General features: G+C 42.7%; 1 protein-coding gene across 8 annotated transcripts in view; it reads right to left on the bottom strand.

Moving 5' to 3' along the window:
• Window positions 1-15280, bottom strand: part of LOC138949369 (spectrin alpha chain-like) — a 90524-nt gene that overhangs the window by 26511 nt on the left and 48733 nt on the right. For 5 of the 8 annotated variants that reach the window (XM_070321180.1, XM_070321179.1, XM_070321182.1 and 2 more), the window contains 10 exons: window positions 15088-15159; window positions 10559-10707; window positions 9402-9591; window positions 8783-8886; window positions 8013-8175; window positions 6751-6835; window positions 4136-4320; window positions 2048-2152; window positions 1325-1434; window positions 145-243 (listed from right to left, as the gene is read on the bottom strand). In XM_070321180.1, the coding sequence (XP_070177281.1) occupies window positions 145-243; window positions 1325-1434; window positions 2048-2152; window positions 4136-4320; window positions 6751-6835; window positions 8013-8175; window positions 8783-8886; window positions 9402-9591; window positions 10559-10707; window positions 15088-15159 (1262 nt within the window). The remainder of the gene's footprint in view (window positions 1-144; window positions 244-1324; window positions 1435-2047; window positions 2153-4135; window positions 4321-6750; window positions 6836-8012; window positions 8176-8782; window positions 8887-9401; window positions 9592-10558; window positions 10708-15087; window positions 15160-15280) is intronic. The other 3 variants (XM_070321183.1, XM_070321185.1, XM_070321186.1) reach the window with 1 other exon arrangement.

Here is a 15280-nt window from a genome sequence, read left to right as displayed (position 1 = left end):
CTTCTTCTTCTTCGTCGTTCATAGGCCGAAACTCATGTTTTTGCCGGTGAGGGTTTTTACGTGTTATGACCATTTTAACCCTGCCATTCCGGCAACCATATGCCACTTTCAGGGGAAAATAGTTATTTATTACTGAGAACTTACTTGATCCAGGCCTCTTCGTCATCAATGTCACGCAGGAACTGGTGCATGGTGTTGGCTTCTGACAGACGGTTACGACGATGCACCGACAGCTCCTTGATCCTGCAATGCAAAAACAGCAACATGTAACGTACAAAAAACACTCATAGCATACGAAGCATGTACCAAAGAACACGCACAAAGACTCCAAAAAAGTGTATAAGTATATTTCGATGTGCAGGATTGTGCCCAGAACAATTTATTCATGTATGTTTTTGTGAGGCACTCACAACTATTTTAGGATTTGCACCATATAAATATCCTCATTATTAGTATTAAAATAATGAAATTGAAACTGAAAGAGAGGAGTACTAGGGAGTACCACCTGAGAGGCAAATCATCCATCTCTAGCCTTAAAAGCCACTCTCAAACAAAGCTGTAATAGATGATATCCCAAAATAACTCTGTCGGGTTTGTATGGGTTGTGAAAGAGTGACTACCCTTGCTTTTACCGAGGCAAGATTTTGACATGTGTTCCTTGTCCACGTGTTTCAGTCACACCCCTCGCCAGTGACTGGCCTATAATGACAGGAGAGAAAGTTTGACTCAATAAAAGCAAGAGCATTCACTCTACCACAACCCATACAAACTCCACAGTTATTTTCAACCATCAACTATTATCAGCATTATGAACATGTACTGATTCAAAGACACACAGTTATGGAACAGTACAGTGGAACCCCCCTTTTAAGACTCCCTCCTTTTTAAGACCTTGTTTTCTCAGACTTTTGTTCATAACCTCTGTAAAATTACCCCCATTGTAAGACTCCCTCCTTTTTAAGACCTTGTTTTCTCAGACTTTCAGTTCATAACCTCTGTAAAATTACCCCCCTTTTAAGACTCCCTCCTTTTTAAGACCTTGTTTTCTCAGACTTTCTCTTCATAAGCTCTGTAAAATTACCCCCATTTTAAGACTCCCTCCTTTTTAACACCTGATTTTCTCAGATTTTTGGAGGTCTTAAACGGGAGGTTCCACTGAATAGACAATGCGAAATGTCTAAAATCAAAATGACTTCTTCTTCTGCGTTCGTGGGCTGAAACTGCTTTTGCGCGAGTGGATTTTTACGTGTATAAACGTTTTTACCCTGCCATTCAGGCAGCCATACGCCGCTTTCGGAGGAATCAAAATGACTAAAGCACTCACTTCTCGTAGCGCTCGTTAATGGTGCGCTTGCGTTCGTTGATCTGTTCGGCCTCCCACACCTGAGCCTCCACAAACTGGTCGGCCTGAGTGTTGAGGTCCTGGATGCGATCCTGGCAGAGAAAAATAAATTGTATATTTGTAACAAATAAAGCACGTCAAAAACAGCAGCCGTGTAGAAATGTTAAAATAATCATGTGACTATCAATGGAGAGAATTGTTGGGGAAAATGTTCTGTTCAATCATATAAAAAAAGACAACTTGCAAGTACTCAACTCAAAGGATCACCTAAACTAAGCACACAGACAAAGACACAGAGACAAAGACAGACACATACATAACACACATATCACACATATTCGCATACACACACACACACACACATAACACACACAAACACATACACAACACAACACACACAGACACAGAGCCAAAGACAGACACACACATAACACACACATTCGCATACACAGACACACATAACACACACAAACACATACACAGACATAACACACACATTCACATACACACACAGACAGCGCGTGGGCTTGCACCTAATAACACACACGCATGCACATACCCAAACCCTCAAACAAACACAATTCAGATAAAGGTACTTGTATAAATCACACAGCTGTAGTGAGCGACTTAAGTAGTTGAATCCTGACCTCGTGAGCGGTGATGTCAGCCTCGCACACACACACCCCCACACAGTGTAAGCCATACCTCGTGAGCGGTGATGTCGGCCTCCATCAGCTGGTGTTTCTTCAGCAGGTTGGTGACGGAGGCCAGGTCCTTCCCATGATCCTCAGTGCTTAGCATCTGCTCCACCTGTCAACGGAACAAAAACATCAGCAAATGCATAACAAACAACAACACACACACACACACACACAAAGACAACGGGCTGTGAATAGCTATGGGTAAAGCCTGAAATTAACCGGGCGAAGTCCACTAAGCGAAGATGGCTGAACGGAGCTTTAGCACTGATTTTTTTCTTGCGAAGTCGACTTCTGGCTCAACTCAGGATCGCCTTGAAAGTAAGATAAGGTAATACCACGTAGTCCTCTGAGATTACCCTCATGAAAATTCAGGTTACAAAGTTTAAAATGTATTTTATAATATCATCCTTCCTGTGTAAAACAAGGTGTAAACTATCACAGCTCCATGCTGGCATGTAGTTGCATGACAAGCCAACTTCCATTTAAACACACTCTGTGATTCAACTGCCTTCTTCAAACACATCAAGTTAAAATCAATACCTCCATATTTTTCTTCTGATTTTGCAACTCAAAAGTATCATTTTCAGAAAATATACTGCACGGCTGTTTCCCGCAACGGTGGGGGTGAACGGTTAGTTTCCAGCTGAGCCGTGTCTGTATGCTGCGCTGTGTGCTAGTCTTTACGCGGCTGGAGGCACGCACTGTGATGAGTCACGCTGCGTTAATGCTACAGGCAATCTCCCGCTGTCTTTGTGAATAAACTGATTGGCTTTGTTTTTCACTTCTGTTGCTCTATGCGTTTATTAATCAGTACTAAAACATTCATAATTTTGAAGTACACCTTTTGCCCTACACGCTCATATAAAATGTATAAGAATTGACCATGGTTGTGTGCGAAAGCTTGCATTTGAATAAAGGTAAATGTTTGCGACCGTGTTGTGTTGTCTTCGTTTTCTGAAAATATCATCAACTTCCATCGTCCGTGGACATCGCATCGCACAAAACACAATTAAAATGTGTACACCCACGCAAAGCATAGCATGTGTAGAACAAGCACAGCCAAAAGGACTGGGTGGCCGAGTGGTAACGCACTTGCGCTCGGAAGCGAGAGGTTGCAAGTTCGACCCTGTGTCAGGGCGTTAGCAATTTTTTCCCCCCTTTCCTAACCTAGGTGGTGGGTTCAAGTGCTAGTCTTTCGGATGAGACGAAAAACCGAGGTCCCTTCGTGTACACTACATTGGGGTGTGCACGTTAAAGATCCCACGATTGACAAAAGGGTCTTTCCTGGCAAAATTGTATAGGCATAGATAAAAATGTCCGCCAAAATACCCGTGTGACTTGGAATAATAGGCCGTGAAAAGTAGGATATGCGCCGAAATGGCTGTGATCTGCTGGCCGATGTGAATGCGTGATGTATTGTGTAAAAAAATTCCATCTCACACGGCATAAATAAATCCCTGCGCCTTGAATATGTGCGCGATATAAATTAAATAAAAATAAAATAAAATTTAAAAAATTCCTGCGCTTAGAACTGTGCCCACGGAATACGCGTGATATAAGCCTCATATTGATTGATTGATTGATTGATTATTTTCCCAAGCGGTGAAAGGGTGTGGATGGGCAGGTGGCGCCGCACACCTCGGCTAATGTTTATAATCTCGGCAGCTCGCTTGTCTCTGCAGGGGCCAGAGTTTATCTCTGGAATGTAAATTGTTTTGAAGTAAAAAGCCACGCATCCCGCTAACGATATCACTTCCATCGTGGACGTTGTTCACTGGGCATGTAATCTGAATAAAAGTAAAACCAGAATATGTGATGTGCTTCATAGTGTTTCTTATCTAGTGTCAGTATCTCAGGTGGCACACATGATTTTGATTGCGACTGGCTGTGCGGGAAAGGCTCTCTGCACTGGCGCGCTCAGCGCTGGCAGGCACAGAAACTCGTGTGAGCTAGGATGCAGCCGTGACTGACAAGTATTATCATCTTCAGAAAATATACTGAAAAGTATTCATCATTTTCACAAACAATTCAGAAAAAGTGTCTTTCTCTCCAGAAAATAAGCGTATTCCACAAGAAGCGCCATCTGACTGACCTCTCCGAGCCAGAACTCCATGTCCTTGACCCCGGCGTTGTAGGTCTGCTGGCGAGACGCGTCCTTCAGCTTCTCGCTCTTCTCCGTCGTCTTGGCAACCAGGTCTTCCCACTGAGACGCCAGGGACTCCAAGCGCACCTGTACTGCGTCTTCAGAGCCGGCACACTGACGCCGTTCAATCAGGTCTGGAGAGAGAGAGGGAAAATAAAAGATGGGGTGAACAGAGGGCTAAAGCTGGTTAACAGAGGGCTAAAGCTGGGGTGAACAGAGGGCTAAAGCTGGTTAACAGAGGGCTAAAGATGGGGTGAACAGAGGGCTAAAGCTGGTGAACAGAGGGCTAAAGATGGGGTGAACAGAGGGCTAAAGCTGGTTAACAGAGGGCTAAAGATGGGGTGAACAGAGGGCTAAAGCTGGTGAACAGAGGGCTAAAGATGGGGTGAACAGAGGGCTAAAGCTGGTGAACAGAGGGCTAAAGATGGGGTGAACAGAGGGCTAAAGATGGGGTGAACAGAGGGCTAAAGATGGGGTGAACAGAGGGCTAAAGATGGGGTGAACAGAGGGCTAAAGATGGGGTGAACAGAGGGCTAAAGATGGGGTGAACAGAGGGCTAAAGCTGGTGAACAGAGGGCTAAAGATGGGGTGAACAGAGGGCTAAAGATGGGGTGAACAGAGGGCTAAAGATGGGGTGAACAGAGGGCTAAAGCTGGTGAACAGAGGGCTAAAGATGGGGTGAACAGAGGGCTAAAGCTGGTGAACAGAGGGCTAAAGATGGGGTGAACAGAGGGCTAAAGATGGGGTGAACAGAGGGCTAAAGATGGGGTGAACAGAGGGCTAAAGCTGGTTAACAGAGGGCTAAAGCTGGTTAACAGAGGACTAAAGCTGGTTAACGGTCAGTGATGGTGATCTGATGGCATGCGTGCATGTGTCCAGAAAGGGGGTTCCACTGTCTTCTTCTTCTGCCAACACCAAAACAAAGTGAAAAACCTGAAAGGCCAGGGTCCACAGCGGCCCCCCCCCCCCCCCCCCCCGAATCTGAGGCTTTTTTATATTTAGTCAAGTTTTGACTAAATATTTTAACGTAGAGGGGGGAATCGAGACGAGGGTCGTGGTGTATGTGTGTGTGTCTGTGTGTCTGTCTGTCTGTCTGTGTGTGTAGAGCGATTCAGACTAAACTACTGGACCGATCTTTATGAAATTTGACATGAGAGTTCCTGGGAATGAAATCCCCGAACGTTTTTTTCATTTTTTTTATAAATGTCTTTGATGACGTCATATCCGGCTTTTCGTGACAGTTGAGGCGGCACTGTCACGCTCTCATTTTTCAACCAAATTGGTTGAAATTTTGGTCAAGTAATCTTCGACGAAGGCCGGGGTTTGGTATTGCATTTCAGCTTGGTGGCTTAAAAACTAATGAGTAAGTTTGGTCATTAAAAATCTGAAAATTGTAAAAAAAATATTTGTTTTATAAAACGATCCAAATTTACGTACATCTTATTCTTTATAATTTTCTGATTCCAAAAATATATAAATATGTTATATTTGGATTAAAAACAAGCTCTGAAAATTAAAAATATAAAAATTATTATCAAAATTAAATTGTCCAAATCAATTTAAAAACACCTTCATCTTATTCCTTGTCGGTTCCTGATTCCAAAAACATATAGATATGATATGTTTGGATTAAAAACACGCTCAGAAAGTTAAAACGAAGAGATGTACAGAAAAGCGTGCTATCCTTCTCAGCCCAAGTACTACCACGCTCTTCTTGTCAATTTCACTGCCTTTGCCGTGCGCGGTGGACTGACGATGCTACGAGTATACGGTCTTGCTGCGTTGCATTGCGTTCAGTTTCATTCTGTGAGTTTGACAGCTACTCGACTAAATGTTGTATTTTCGCCTTACGCGACTTGTTTTATTATCTTGTAGGGGCAAAGAACAAAGTTTTACTTTGAGAAACCGGAGTTTTGAAAAACTAGATTTCCGGCGAGAACCGCAAAGCTGTTAGCACTGCACTCATGTTTTTTTGCACAAGTGGGTTTTTATGTGTATGACTGTTTTTACCCGACCATTTAGGCAGCCGATTTCGGGGGGTGCATGCTTGGTATTATCGTGGTCCAAAAAGCACCAAACTCTGACATGGATTACAGGATCTTTTCCGTGCGCACTTGGTCTTGTGCTTGCGTGTATACCAGAAGGGAAATAAGGTCTGCACATCAGTTGACCTCGGAGTTTGACAAATCTCCAACCTTTATCCACCAGGCGGTATTTGAACACTCAACCTTCTGCATAGAAGGCCGGCGTCTTATCCACTAGGTCGTTGTGCACGTCCCACTGTCGTTGTGCACGTCCCACTGTCGTTGTGCACGTCCCACTGTCGTTGTGCACGTCCCACTGTCGTTGTGCACGTCCCACTGTCGTTGTGCACGTCCCACTGTCGTTGTGCACGTCCCACTGTCGTTGTGCACGTCCCACTGTCGTTGTGCACGTCCCACTGTCGTTGTCCACGTCCCACTGTCGTTGTGCACGTCCCCCTGTCGTCAACAAGGCTGGTTGCTTTTTCTCCAGGTTTAAAATCACTGGAGCTGTACAAAGAAGAAAAAGAAGCAAGCACTCACTCTGTCCGATGCCCAGCAGTCCCTGCAGACGGTCAGCATTGGCGGCCAGCTCGGCCTCAAAGGCCTGGTGCTTCTGGAACTTGCTCTGTCAACACAGGGAAATACACAGTCAGGATAATAATAATGATAATAATAATAATAATGATAACAGTAATAATCGCCCCTTCTCGCCGGAGGTGACTGCGATGTACAATAGCAAAACACACACACAACACACACACCACACACACACACACTAAAAAACAGTTGATAGGTAATCATGACCAAGTGGTGGAGAGCGACTAAAACGTGCTAACTTGTACCAAAACAAGACATTCACTTTTGTTACAAAATTAAAAGGTTCCAGTACATCATCATTCTCGATTTTCAAACTGGTATTTGTTCACAAGTACAAACTTTGGCTTTCATGGAAGCCTGACAGATGGCAAAAATTGAAGTCAAAGACCATGATGATAACTACTTTAATAATGGTGATGATGATTACTATCATTATAAGGCACAAAAAAACAAAACAGTCTGTTTAAGGTAACATAGGCAAAAAAAATAGTCGGTAGGTCGGGATTTTTTTTTCTTTCCCCCCCCAAATGCCGAAAATAAGTCTAGGGTCGCCCGAAAAAATAGGGTCAGTCGGGATACCGTAAACAGACTATTTTTGTTTGTTGGCCTAACGACGACAACCGTGATGAAATCAAGGTACAGGGGAACCCCCATTTTAAGACCTTCAAGACTCTGAAATAATCGGATCTTAAAAAGGGGGGGAGTCTTAAAATAGATGTAAATTTACAGAGCTTATGAAAAAGAAATGTGTAAAAACAACAAGCAAGGTCTTAAAGAGAAGGACGTCTTAAATGTGGGTGTCTTACAAGGAGGGTTCCACTGTACTGTTGAAAACTTGGTTCTTTGTTTGTTTGTTTGTTTGTTTGTTTGCTTTACGCCCAGCCGACCACGAAGGGCCATATCAGGGCGGTGCTGCTTTGACATATAACGTGCGCCACACACAAGACAGAAGTCGCAGCACAGGCTTCATGTCTCACCCAGTCACATTATTCTGACACCGGACCAACCAGTCCTAGCACTAACCCCATAATGCCAGACGCCAGGCGGAGCAGCCACTAGATTGCCAATTTTAAAGTCTTAGGTATGACCCGGCCGGGGTTCGAACCCACGACCTCCCGATCACGGGGCGGACGCCTTACCACTAGGCCACCGTGCCGGTCTCCACTGTCCTGTTGAAAACTTGGTTGTCACCATTGTTTACAGACCTGGATGTTGGTGGGATCCTTGTAGGACTCGTCGCAGGCAATCTGCTGTTTCTCCTGCAGCCAGTTCTCCATCTCGTCAGCGTCACGCGAGAACTGCTGCAGCGTCTGCGCCTCTCCCAGTTTGGAGCGGTTGTCGATCAGCGCGTCCTTCAGGTTGGCCCACCTGTCAACCATAAACATTGATCAGCAAATCTTTCAGGTTGGCCCAACTGTGAAGGACAAGAGATGTTCTGTCATGTAGCTTGCTTGCGTTGATTGTCTTCTTTCTTCTTTTTTAATTTTTTGTTTTTCGTGGTGTCAATTTTGTTTTCTTTTTGTTTTTGTTTTACAGCTTTGCTTTTTATTTTTTATTCTCACACTGCCATTCCTGATGTTTTTGTCTTCCTCTCCCCCTTGTGATTCATCCTCATCTACTTCTTTTTTATTTTCAACTTTATTTCTTGTGAATGTTTGCACATCTACCAATACTTTCTCAAAGAGACACTGCCCTTATTCTGACCAAAACCTGTTCTAGCTATGTTCACATCAGAAATACAAACCTCTAATGTCGCCTTTAAGCTGACCCAACTGCAAGGAAAAGCAACCCTCAGATTCAGGCACGGGAGGTGTGAAATAGTCTGAAAATGTCCGTAAGGGTTCAAAGTAGTGATCCGATTCCAGGACTTTTTTTCAAAATCTGCTCACTGGAGCTTAAAAAAGTCTGATTTCGGCCAAAAGTCTGAAGATTCTCATGAGTGCAGATTGCCAAAAGAGAAGAGCGGGTCTCATACCTGTCCAACACCTGGTCGCGCTTGTTGTTGATGGCCGGAGCGTCGTAGTGGTTGGCACTGACCAACTGGTCGGCAAACTGCTGCAGGGCTTGGATCTTCTCTTCCTGTTGACCAACAGACCACACATTGTTATATATACCCGCTGAATGCATTCAAAGAGGAGTTGGAGGATTCATAACCTTTACCCTGAGATGGATCTGATTTCCGACACTGTTAGTGTACCTGTTTGATTTCTCATCCACATGTTCGTCAGAGTAGCATTTTAACAGTAGCATAAACTGAAAGATGCATGAATTCGACATGACCCGTTTTCATTTTAGTACTTGAACTACCCCCAATTTTAGTACTTGTATTACCCCCAACAAATTCCAACTCATTCAACCTCAAATTTAACGGATGAAGCGCATTTCGTGAAGCCAACTTTTTGAAAGCCTGCACGAATTATTCCAAGACCAATTCTCACTGACAAAAACAATGATGCATAGAGAACAATGTGATTGGTATGCATTTAGAGCGGTTACTTCCCTTTGTTTATCTGATCTCTAAAACAGCGCTCTGTCTCATTTATTTAAGATTCTCATCTCCAAAAAACACAATGCAGATTTGCAAGCAGACGGACCTGAGAGCTGATGGCCCTGTCGAAGTCCTCGTGCTTCTTGATGAGCGTCTCCACGTTGTCTCCGTCCACAGAGTCTCCGGCCAGGAAGGCCTCGCGGGAAGCCATCCACGACTCGGCCTGCTCGCAGTCACGGTAGAACAGCTGCAGCTCCAGGCACTGATCGAGTTTCATGCGACGGACAATCCATGCCCTGCAGGTAAAGAGATGGAAGATGTTACGTGAGGGGAAGGGAGTGTGAGATAAGACAAGATAAGACAAGATAAGACAAGATAAGAAGAGGAGAGAAAAAAGACAAGACAAGACAAGACAAGACAAGACGGGGCGGGGATGTAGCTCAGTTGGTAGCGCGCTGGATTTGTATTCAGTTGGCCGCTGTCAGCGTGAGTTCGATCCCAGGTTCGGCGGAAATTTATTTCACAGAGTCAACTTTGTGTGCAGACTCTCTTCGGTGTCCGAACCTCCCCCCGTGTACACTACATTGGGTGTGCACGTTAAAGATCCCACGATTGACAAAAGGGTCTTTCCTGGCAAAATTGCTTAGGCACAGTTAATAATTGTCTACCTATACCCGTGTGACTTGGAATAATAGGCCGTGAAAGGTAAATATGCGCCGAAATGGCTGCAATCTACTGGCCATATAAAATTTCATCTCACACGGCATCACTGCAGAGCGCCTAGAACTGTACCCACGGAATATGCGCGATATAAGACTCATTGATTGATTGAAAACATCATTTTTCAATATCATCTGTTGCTCATGAATTCCTGAATTTTTCATCAACCCACATAAAGAGACAGACATACAGATTTACAAACTCACACACAAACACAGACATACACGAACACACTCACCCACATACCACCCAATCAAATCCCCCCCCCCCCCCCCCCCACAAACAGCGATCACCAACATACACAAAAACCTGCAACCAACACACCATAATTACCACTCCTCATTCAAACAAACGGCTTCACACACTCTCACATACCCCCCCTCCCCCCCCTCTCACACACGTCTGCAACAAACATACCAATATTATCACATTGACACACTCACATACCACCCCCCTCCCACACAAAACTGCAACAAACACACCAATAATTATTATCACACACACACTCAAACACACCCACAATCATCCACACAAGCCACTCACTGTTCCAGCTCTTCGCGAGCCTTGGCGAGTTCCTCAAGCTTCTCCTGAACATCGTCGCTGGCATAGTGCTGGTTCTGCAGCAGCTGTTGCCCCAGCAACTCGAAAGCCTGGAAGGTTCCGGCACGCGCGTCGATCTCCGTGCGATGCTCCTGTGTCAAAACAGCCAACAGAACGTTAAGGGGAGGAAAGGATAATGCCCTGTGACAGGGAGTGTCTCGCAGTAGTGGAGTCCCCATTGTAAGACCTCCAAAAATCTGAGAAAATCAGGACTTAACCCCTTCACTGCCCACCCCGTATGTAATACGTGGTCATTTTCGGTTTGCCCTACGCCCATAACCGTATCTCATACGTGGGATTTGTGTCAACAACATTTCAGGACATTTCTGAAAACTAAATGGGAGGTAACCACTGTCCAAGTACTTGTAGGGGTTCTATACACAGTTCTTTCCCATAGACCGTTCGGATAATGCTGTTATACTGTGGCAGTGAAGGGGTTAAAAAGGAGGGAGTCTTAAAATTGAGGTACAGTTACAGAGGTTATGGAAAACAAAATCTGAAAAAACACGGTTTTTAAAAGGGAGGAAGTCTCATATTTGAGGGTCTTACAAGGAGAGGTTCCACTGTATGAGATTCAGAAGAAACCCCGTTTGAAGACCCCGTTTGAAGACCCCATTTGAAGACCCCGTTTGAAGACCCCGTTTGAAGACCCCGTTTGAAGACCCCATTTTAAGACCCTGTTTGAAGACCCCGTTTGAAGACCTCCCCTCCTTTAAGACCCCTCCTTTAAGACCCCTCCTTTAAGACCCCATTTGAAGACCCCATTTGAAGACCCCGTTTGAAGACCCCGGTCTCCGTTTGAAGACCCCGTTTGAAGACCCCGTTTTAAGACCTCCCCTCCTTTAAGACCCCGTTTGAAGACCCTGTTTGAAGACCCCGTTTTAAGACCTCCCCTCTTTTAAGACTGTGTTTGTGTGGTGTTTTGTACAGTTGTTCTGTTTATAATGGCTGTAAATGTACCTCCATTTTAATTTAAGACTTCCTCCTTTTTTTACACCTGATTTTCTCAGATTTCTTGAAGTCTTAAAAAGGGGTTCCACTGTACCAATCTCATCATCTAAGAGACTTTAATCCTCCTTTTTCGACAGCTGCCTGTAGGATCCTAGGAAAGAAAGTGGAAACTATTTTTCCGTTCCCTGCGGGATCTTTTTCAGACTTCACGAAAATAATTGAAACTACTCTTTCTTTAGGGTGCATGAAAGGGAGGACCTACTATGTTTTGCAGTGAGGGGCTTAAGTTTTTAAAAGTCTGTACTAGAAGGTCTCCAAACTCTTACAAACCACAGGGCATTTGTCAACAACTATAATCACAATAACTCAAATCAAAACAAAGAAAATCACAATAAATCAACAAAAAAGCTACTTCATAAAAGTGCAAAGTGATTTCTTCAACGATAGCAGTGCTTTAAACAAATCAGATACAGAAAGCATCTATCTTCTCTTGAATCAACATAATACATCAACACTTTTACTGAGTTTTGACATTACACCACAACTCTCTGTCTACATCGCTTGTCCTTCATGATAATAATGCACTGAGATAACAGTATAAGTCCCCATACCTTTAAAGAGTCACACAGTTCAGAATATATTCAACATTCTGGAATATTTTTCAGTTAGTGTAAATTTCCTAAAAATTTGGTCAAACTTTCTGTTTTCATTTCTGAAGATAAACCAAGCTTTTCGCTAGCGAGTTAAACCTTATAATAATACAATGCTTTAGAGATAAAAACAAAACAGAAATTTGGGGATCTTTCCGAGGTTAATTTTTCACATGCTGGGTTAATTTACACCAAAAATAAACAAAACAAAACAAAATCTGATAATATTAAAGGATATGTATTCAGTTATCTAGATCTAAACTGCAGATAGAAAAACAACAGTAGGCATAGTAATTCAGCATTAAAAATATGCGACGGATCATTCACTGCCATAAACGGTTAACGTTGCATTCTGATTTCATTGGCAACAACGACAAAAAACAAATTTTCACCAAGCCAAGATATGTCCAAAAAGTCCAAACACCATTGTGAGCAAGGGGAGACACACTAACTACAAAAACCATTCCAGAATGTTATCAACATATATATCTGACAAACTCACATGCTCTCTTCTTTTTTTAAATGTTCATGCAACTAAAAACATATGTCTGTATGATTACATAACAGTCTCATTCCCTGAAACTAAAAGTATACATGTACAACAACAGCCAAATTATTGGGCTAAAAGAAATGCAAATGACAGGCCACTTTGGGGGTTGAAAAAATCCACGGGCCACTTGGAATGATGAAATCCAAACGGGGCAAATCATACTACCCAGGAATAAACACTCGCACAAATACCATGGGTAATAGAAAAGGGGAGATCACTCCAAAGATAGCACTCAGAAAGAAAAAAGGTCAGATGTACTCTTCTATGGGGAAAATCAAATCACTCATCGGAATACTTATCTCAGGAGGAAATTGAAAATCACTGCAACCTCTTATTTTGTGTGTGTATTTCGTTCATAAGCCTATTTCATCCATTTTTCTTCAACAACATGGTAAGATCAACACTCTTACACTGTCTCATCTTGCCAAGACAGCTATGCTTTTTCTAATTAAATGTTGTTTATTCTATGAAAAATAAACAGAGAAATAAATAAATAATGGAATCAAATGACTTCAGAATCAATGAATCTCAACTTGACTTCAATTTGACAATCAATTTGACATAAGAAAGAATGAAATCAAAATGACTTCAGAATCAATGAATCTCAACTTGACTCCAATTTGACAATCAATTTGACTTAAGAAAGAATGAAATCAAAATGACTTCAGAATCAATGAATCTCAACTTGACTCCAATTTGACAATCAATTTGACTTAAGAAAGAATGAAATCAAAATGACTTCAGAATCAATGAATCTCAACTTGACTTCAATTTGACAATCAATTTGACTTAAGAAAGAATGAAATCAAAATCACAGGCACTTGATGTAAGTAGGTCACACACGTGTAAATGTTGTGCCCAGTCCTTGTTTTTGTTTCTGTTATTATTTTAGTTAGCAGGTCTAGTTGAGCACGTATTAAGTATCATGTACCCACTACTAGTCATTGTGCATTTTAGTTAATGGACTGATGATGTCATTTGTATGGAGTCGACGCACGTGCGAGGATATGTATGTGTGGGAGGGGGGGGGGGGGGGGGGCGCGGGAGATGGAAGCTTGCTGTATGTTATGTAATGTATATATTGTGTGTGATACGTGGAAATGTGATACTATTTATTTGCATGTATGATACAGGTACAAATGTGATAATTGTAGGCTTATACTAGTGATTACTGTGTGTGATACATGAAATGTGATATGAATGCTGTTTTTATATGTTATACTCTTATTTTCTCCCAAGCGCAAGACAAATTCTTCTATGAAAATTGAAGCCAATAAAATTTGAGTTGAGTTGAGTTGAGTTGACTTTTTTTTTTTTTTTTTCGTTCATGGGCTGAAACTCCCACGGCTTTTACGTGTATGACCGTTTTTACCCCGCCATTTAGGCAGCCATACGCCGCTTTCGGAGGAAATCAAAATGACTTCAGAATCAATGAATCTCAACTTGACTTCAATTTGACAATCAATTTGACTTAAGAAAGAATGAAATCAAAATGAGTTCAAAGGATGAAAGTCGTTTGTTCATTTCAATGCTTGATATTCTCTCAGGTGCAGGAGATTGGTTTGGCATAACTCTCACTAACTCTATTCCACATTGTGAATGCATGTGGAGCGCTTACTGTACTCACTTTGTTTCTCTTAAAATAGCATTCTGCCTCATATGTTTCAGATTTGCAATGATAAAAGTTGAGGATGAAAGTCGCTTGATCATGTCAATGCTTGTTATTCTCTCAGGTGCCAGGAGCCTGGTTCCGGATAACTCTCACTTATTATTATTATTATTATTGTGATCATTTTTATCTATCTTACTCTATTACTCATGTCATATGCATTGAGAGTGCTTACTTCCCTTTGTTTATCAGATCTTTAAGATTTACAGCAATATTCATTGTTTGAAAAAGCATAACTGACATGGCACCGGTGGGAAAGAATTCCATTCTCAGGATTATCACTCAAACCCTAACAGTAACACCATGCAACCTGCATTACTTTTTCACGGGGGCAGAGGTAGAGGGATGGGGAAGGGGGGTGGGCACACACGACAGGCTGTATAAAACAGTATTTCTCTCAGAAGCGATATTTTTCACTTTTCTTTTCTTTCAACTTGTTCGAGCCAATACATTCTGTTTGTCACACTCCAGGCAGCAAACCGCTCACAGCAGGCAGGGTGAGCAATCCGCTCACTCAAAAAGTCCGAATCCATGCTCGCACTCTGTTCGGAATCCATGCTTGCACGCTGTAAGTTACAGTAGAGATCTACAACACATCTCATGCCAATCCCCAAACTTTTCTCGTTTTTTTCTTTTCTTTCTTCTTCGTCACCTCTTCGTCCTCTTCCTCATCATCAGCGAGCGGAGATATTCCGTAATGGCTGACAATTTCGGAACTGAACATCTGAAATATGGCCTCTTGGTGTCAGTTAAGTCTGTAGCACTTGCTGACTCATAGCCGAATATGACTTTTGGCAGAAGTTTGCAAGATTGCAGCAATGATCCACACAGAAGGAGAGACACAG

Source organism: Littorina saxatilis, linkage group LG15, assembly GCF_037325665.1.
Source record: "Littorina saxatilis isolate snail1 linkage group LG15, US_GU_Lsax_2.0, whole genome shotgun sequence".
NCBI classification, from domain to species: Eukaryota; Metazoa; Mollusca; class Gastropoda; order Littorinimorpha; family Littorinidae; genus Littorina; species Littorina saxatilis.
The sequence above is the reverse complement of the archived record's forward strand: the minus strand, read 5'-3'. Positions and strand labels throughout refer to the sequence as shown.